Here is a 7,500-nt window from a genome sequence, read left to right on the forward strand (position 1 = left end):
CCTCCCCTCCTCCTCCTCCCTCCCTCCTCCTCCTCCCTCCTCCTCTCTCCTCCCCTCCTCCTCCTCCTCCCCTCCTCCTCTCTCCCCTCCCCTCCTCCCCTCCTCCTCTCCTCCCTCCTCCTCCCTCCTCCTCTCCCTCCCTCCCCTCCTCCTCTCCTCCCTCCCCTCCCCTCCTCCTCTCCTGCCCTCCTCCCCTCCTCCTCTCCTCCCCTCCCCTCCTCCTCTCCTGCCCTCCCCTCCTGACCTAGCTCCCAATGATTTTCCTATTATCTGGCTACTAGTGTATCCTAGGCACCGCTGCATAATGCATTACGTTGACTTACTGTCCAATTAATAACTATTGTCATGTAGTGAGCCCCTGAGAATCACAGGTGAGCATCAGGTTGATGTGATGACTCTGATTGGAGAAATAAAGATCCACTGGAATATTACACTGTTATGATATGAGATACAGCGCACCACAACAGTCTCCAGTCTCCTGTGTGTGTGTGTGTGTGTGTGTGTGTGTGTGTGTGTGTGTGTGTGTGTGTGTGTGTGTGTGTGTGTGTGTGTGTGTGTGATAATGGCAAGGCTTAATGTGTGGGAACTGAAAATATGCTAATTTGCGTCCCTCTGTTTTCGTAACGAGCTAAATATGGAAACAGGGGTTTAGTTACAGACTTACTCCACACGCAGAGACGCATACAAAGCTCTCCCTCGCCCTCCATTTAGTAAATCTGACCATAATTATATCCTCCTTATTCATGCTTACAAGCAAAAAACTAAAGCAGGAAGCACCAGTGACTCAGTCAATAAAAAAAGTGGTCAGATGAAGCAGATGCTAAGCTACAGGACTGTTTTGCTAGCACAGACTGGAATATATGTTCCGAGATTCTTCCGATGGCATTGAGGAGTACAATACATCAGTCACTGGCTTCATCAATAAGTGCATCGATGACGTCGTCCCCACAGTGACTGTACGTACACACCCCAACCAGAAGCCATGGATTACAGGCAACATCCACACTGAGCTAAAAGGTAGAGCTGCCGCTTTCAAGGAGCGGGACTCTAACCCGGAAGCTTATAAGAAATCCCGCTATGCCCTCCGACTAACCATCAAACAGTAAAGCGTCAATATAGGACTAAGATCGAATCGTACTACACCGGCTCTGATGCTCGTCGGATGTAGCAGGGCTTGCAAACTATTACAGACTACAAAGGGAAGCACAGCCACGAGCTGCCCAGTGACACAAGCCTACCAGACAAGCTAAATTACTTCAATGCTCACTTCGAGGCAAGTAACACTGAAACATGCATGAGAGCATCAGCTGTTCCGGATGACTGTGTGATCACGCTCTCCGTAGCCGATGTGAGTAAGACCTTTAAACAGGTCAACATTCACAAGGCTGCAGGGCCAGACGGATTACCAGGACGTGTACTCCGAGCATGCGCTGACCAACTGGCAAGTGTCTTCACTGACATTTTCAACCTCTCCCTGTTTGAGTCTGTAATACCAACATGTTTCAAGCAGACCACCATAGTCCCTGTGCCCAAGAACACTAAGGTAACCTGCCTAAATGACTACCGACCCGTAGCACTCATGACTGTAGCCATGAAGTGCTTTGAAAGGCTGGTCATGGCTCACATCAACACCATTATCCCAGAAATGTACATTTACATTTTAGTCATTTAGCAGACACTCTTATCCAGAGCGACTTACAGTTAGTGAGTGCATACATTTTTCATACTGGCCCCCCGTGGGAAACGAACCCACAACCCTGGCGTTGCAAGCGCCATCCTCTACCAACTGAGCTACAGGGGACCACTACACACCATCTACACACGACTGTCACACCTGGACTGACACACACACCAAGTCATCCTATCAGGCAGTCCCATCTGTTGTTTAGACAGTTACCACACCAAACACACCCCTCCTCCTCCTCCTCCTCCTCCTCCTCCTGCCAAACAAACATTCACTCTCACAAACACCCACACCCAGGCTCCAGTCATTTACATACACAACGCGGCAGCAATTTGCAGAGATTTAGTTTGCATCCCAAATTGCACCCTATTTCCTACATAGTGCACTACTGTATTTGAGACACAGCCATAGACTTGGGTCATAAAGTGGAGACTGAATTGAATCCGAATAATAATAATAATAATAATATAATAATATAATATGCCATTTAGCAGACACTTTTATCCAAAGCGACTTACAGTCATGATTGCATTCATTTTTTGTGTATGGGTGGTCCCGGGGATCGAACCCACTACCCTGGCGTTACAAAGTGAAGCTAAATGAAATCAGGACTGTGATTTGTTTAGTGAACAGTTTGATGCCTCTCTGTCCCCTCCCTCCCTCTGCGCCAGCCAGTGTTTCCCCTATATTCATTTAGCAGCAGTGGCCCACCACTCCTAAATTATTGCCACCGATGCAAAATATGTAATTTTATTTAAAAATAAATTATATATTTATATATATTCCTACCAAGAACTGTCTTTAAATGGACAGTTGTTGGCTCAATAACTGGAAGTCTATGGGAACAGCTAGCGTGTCATTGCGCTAACGCTAGTAGCAATGCTACGTGTGTCTGTCTATAGGCTTCCATCCTCTCCTCTACAGACTGTAGTACTGCATGTCTCTCCTACTGAGTCAGACAAAAACAAACAGTCTCCTCTTATCCTCTACGGCCACACATACCACCCACCCACACCAACAGGACATGCGTATTCGCCTCTCCAAAAAGCCAGACACACACGTATGCAGCACATAGATCCAGACGCAGACTCAACTCACATGCGCCTTCCACACACACGCTTCCTGCCATCTTCCAGTCAAAGCCGTTCGGGTGAAGAGCTAGAACTTAACACGCAGGACTCCATATATGGCAGTAGAGGGACCCACTCCAATTTGCATACCGCCCCAACAGATCCACAGATGATGCAATCTCTATTGCTGCCCTTTCACACCTGGACAAAAGGAACACCTATGTGAGAATGCTGTTCATTGACTACATCTCAGCGTTCAACACCGTAGTGCCCTCAAAGCTCATCACTAAGCTAAGGACCTTGGGACTAAAAACCTCCCTCTGCAACTGGATCCTGGACTTCCTGACGGCCGCCCCCAGGTGGTAAGGGTAGGTAACAACACATCCGCCACGCTGATCCTCAACACGGTGGCCCCTCAGGGGTGCGTGCTCAGTCCCCTCCTGTACTCCCTGTTCACTCTAGACTGCATGGCCAGGCACGACTCCATCACCATCATTAAGTTTGCCGACGACACAACAGTGGTAGGCCTGATCACAGACAACGACGAGACAGCCTATAGGGAGGAGGTCAGAGTCCTGGCCGTGTGGTGCCAGGACAACAAGCTCTCGTTCAACATGATCAAGACAAAGGAGATGATTGTGGAATACAGGAAAAAGAAGAGGACCGAGCACGCCCCTATTCTCATTGACGGGGCTGTAGTGTTACAGGTTGAGAGCTTCAAGTTCCTTGGTGTCCACATCACCAACAAACTATCATGGTCCAAGCACACCAAGACAGTCGTGAAGAGGGCATGACAAAACCTATTCCTCCTAAGGAGACTGAAAAGATTTGGCATGTGTCCTCAGATTCTCAAAATGTTCTACAGCTGCACCATCGAGAGCATCCTAACTGGTTGCATCACTGCCTGGTTTGACAACTGCTGGGCCTCCGACCACAAGGCACCCAGTACATCACTGGGGCCAAGCTTCCTGCCATCCAGGACCTCTATACCAGGCGGTGTCAGAGGAAGGCCCTAAAAATTGTCAAAGACTCCAGCCACCCGCACGGCAAGCGGTACCGGAGCGCCAAGTCTAGGTCCAAGAGGCTTCTAAACAGGTTCTACCCCCAAGCCATTAGACTCCTGAACATCTAATCAAATGGCTACCCAGACTATTTGCATTGCCCCCCCCCCCTTTTACGCTGCTGAGATCTCTGTTTATTATCTATGCATAGTCACTTTAATAACACTTCATATTACCTTAATTACCTCGACTAACCTGTTCCACCTCACATTGTCTCGGTACCGATACCCCCTGTATATAGCCTCTCTACTGTTATTTTACTGCTGCTCTTTCATTATTTGTTACTTTTATTTGTATTTATTTTTTATTGTATTTTTTGTGTGATTTTGTTTGTTATTCTTTCTTAAAACTGCATTGTTGGTTAAGGGCTTGTAAGTAAGCATTTCACTGTAATGTCTACACCTGTTGTATTCGGCGCATGTGACAAATAAAATGAGATTTGATTTGATTTGATACATCATGACTATATTATGGAAACAGGGGTTTAGTTAGTGTAACAGACTGCTGTGTATTAGATACATCATTTAACCGTACAAGCAGCAACTGTTTAAGCAACACTTTTCAACTCTACCCTTTAATAATGTAAGAGACACAAGCCACAACAGAAAATCTACTTTGGTGAAAGCAGTGAAATATATTCAGTCCTCATTGACTACTAGTTGCCATCCTTGCACTGTGCAACAGGGACTGTAGACTTGGGAAACCATGCGAGTGTGTTTTGATAAATCAAGAGTTGTGTTTTGATAAATCAAGAGTAGTGTTTTGATAAATCAAGAGTTGTGTTTTGATAAATCCACTGCTAGGGTGCAGAGAAGAGCAGCAGGTTGAGTCAGAGTTTCTGTGTATTTGTTTGTACAACTCACCTCCAGTCTGTCTGTCCTCATGAGTTTCTGTACGCCGGCAGCAGCAGTGGAGGGCATTGGGACGTTGGGGTTACTGGTCACCAGGACCGGGGCGCTGGACACGATCTCAGCGGGCATCAGGCCGGGTGACACCGGGCCCAAGTAGGGGTTAAACGCAACTGCCGCCGCAGCAGCACTGGCATTGGAGGCAAGGCTGGGCGTCACAGAGAACATGGGGACCGGCTGTACGGTGACAACAGAAACACAATGCTGGTGTTAAAAGATGTCAGAGATATTCAGCCAGTCTTAGAGGACAAAGATAGGTAACACTTTATTTGGATAGTCCATCTGTAGATGCTGTAACATTTCAACTAACTATCCATTAACCCTAACCTCAACCTTAACCCTAACCCTTATTCTAAACCTAACCCTTGTTCCTAACTTACCACAACCTTAACTGTAACATTAGCAAGCAGTTGCTTATCGACAGATCTGTGACTGTCACGCCCTGGCTCTGGGGACTCTTAAATGTTGAGCCAGGGTGTGTAGTGTCTATGTTGTGTTTTCTGTGTGTTTCTTTCTAGATCGTTTATTTCTATGTTGGCCAGGGTGGTTCCCAATCAGAGACAGCTGTGGCTCGTTGTCTCTGATTGGGGACCATACTTAGGCAGCTTGTTTGGCACTGTTGTTTGTGGGATCTTGTTCCGTAAGGTTTGTTTTTGGTGTTTAACCTAGGACTTCACGTATCGTTTTGTTGTTTTGTTGTTCATGTATAGTACTCATTAAAAGATGTACGCATATCACGCTACGCCTTGGTCCGCTTCTTGCGACGATCGTGACAGTGACCATCTGTAGAGCATCTACATGACTATCCAGACAATCCAAATAAAGTGTGACCATCTGTAGAGCATCTACATGACTATCCAGACAATCCAAATAAAGTGTGACCATCTGTAGAGCATCTACAGGACTATCCAGACAATCCAAATAAAGTGTGACCTAGATGAGGACTGAAGAGAAGTGAAATACAGAGAGAGACAGAACAAGAGTTAGAGAAAAGGAAACAGAAAGGAAGACTGTGTTCTCTTGACGCCTTCTCCTGTTTCCTACAGTATGCTATTCACTCACACATAGTGGGAGTCTCATCTCCATGTGTGGGGTCATATTTATTACCCTTCAGGGCTGAGAGGAGCGCAGAGGATGTATAGAGAGAGAGAGAGGGAGAGTAGTGATGAGGATGGTAGTGTGTGTGTGTGTGTGTGTGTGTGTGTGTGTGTGTGTGTGTGTGTGTGTACGTGTCTGTGTGTGTACGTGTCTGTGTGTGTGCGTGTCTTGTGTGTGTGTGTGTGTGTGTGTGTGTGTGTGTGTGTGTGTGCATGCATATGTGTGTGTCTTAGAGCACTGTTAGGGTTTTAAAGAGACACTGGCACCAGTTCAAGCAGACAGCTGCATTCCCTGAGCGTGACGCGTTGAGTCTGTACTGGCTGACGTAGCAGGTTGTAGGTTTTCTCTGCATGTTCCTGACCTCAGCCACAGATTCCTCTGTGAGACAGACCGTCTCCTCCAGGAAGAGAGGTGGAAACATTCTCATCCAGGAGGAGAGAGGGAGACCTTTTCAGCCAGGAGGAGAGAGATCGTCTCATCCATAAGGAAACATCCCACTGAAACATCCCACTGGCTCCAAGCCAGGTCCCAGATCTGATCTCACTAGCCTGGTCCCAGAAACAGACTGGCACCCAGGCTATATTAAAGAGATCAGAAACAGACTGGCACCCAGGCTATATTAAAGAGATTAGAAACAGATGGACACCCAGGCTGTATTGAAGAGACCAGAAACAGTCTGGCACCCAGGCTATATTAAAGAGACCAGAAACAGACTGGCACCCAGGCTATATTAAAGAGACCAGAAACAGACTGGCACCCAGGCTATATTAAAGAGACCAGAAACAGACAGGCACCCAGGCTATATTAAAGAGACCAGAAACAGACTGGCACCCAGGCTATATTAAAGAGACCAGAAACAGACTGGCACCCAGGCTAACTGGCTCTTACTGCAGATAGACTTCAACGTGTTTATCACCTGCAGTTGTTCAGTGCCTCTGGAGACCTCTCCTTCTATTACAGAAGACACCATTCAGTTCTAGAAGATGATGTCATGGGACAAAAGAGAAAAATACTCTACATCACTTTCTTGTCGATGTCACAATGTAGAAAGGTGTCAAGCTTAATGATACTCAGACGCATTACTGATGTCATAGCTGACACACATCAATGTCGTTATGTCATAAACATGTCATCGTCATGGCTACGACAATGAAAGAAGTTGTTCTGTGTTAGATGTGTCATAATATGTTATATGTGACACAGTCCAGAATCATGTCAGATGACACAATAAACTGCCATGACAGCGATGACATGCAAGTGCTGTGATAATAAAAGCCTTCTTCAGCTGTATCATAACAAACATGACCATGATGTCAAAAGACCAAAATGTCATAAAGAACTGCAAAGAGAGAGGGAGAGACAGACGGAGAGAGAAAGAGAGAGAGAAAGAGAGAGAGGGAAAGAGAGAGAGAGAGAGAGAGAGAGAGAGAGAGAGAGAGAGAGAGAGAGAGAGAGAGAGAGAGAGAGAGAGAGAGAGAGAGAGAGAGAGAGAGAGAGAGAGAGAGAGTGAGGAGAGAGAGAGAGAGAGAGAGAGAGAGAGAGAGAGAGAGAGAGAGAGAGAGAGAGAGAGAGAGAGACAGAGAGAGAGAGAATGAGAGAGAGAGAGAGAGAGAGAGAGAGGGGGGGAGAGAGGGAGAGAGAAAGAGAGAGAACGAGAGAGAGAGAGAGAGGGGAAGGAA

The 7,500-nt window shown here is 46.7% G+C and overlaps 1 protein-coding gene across 1 annotated transcript in view; it reads right to left on the reverse strand.

Moving 5' to 3' along the window:
* The window catches only part of LOC123489997 (muscleblind-like protein 1), a 92,735-nt gene that overhangs the window by 23,144 nt on the left and 62,091 nt on the right, over window positions 1-7,500 (reverse strand). The window contains exon 3 of the mRNA XM_045220261.1: window positions 4,679-4,900. Coding sequence (XP_045076196.1) covers window positions 4,679-4,900 — 222 coding nt within the window. The remainder of the gene's footprint in view (window positions 1-4,678; window positions 4,901-7,500) is intronic.

Source organism: Coregonus clupeaformis, chromosome 6, assembly GCF_020615455.1.
Source record: "Coregonus clupeaformis isolate EN_2021a chromosome 6, ASM2061545v1, whole genome shotgun sequence".
Classification (NCBI taxonomy): Eukaryota; Metazoa; Chordata; class Actinopteri; order Salmoniformes; family Salmonidae; genus Coregonus; species Coregonus clupeaformis.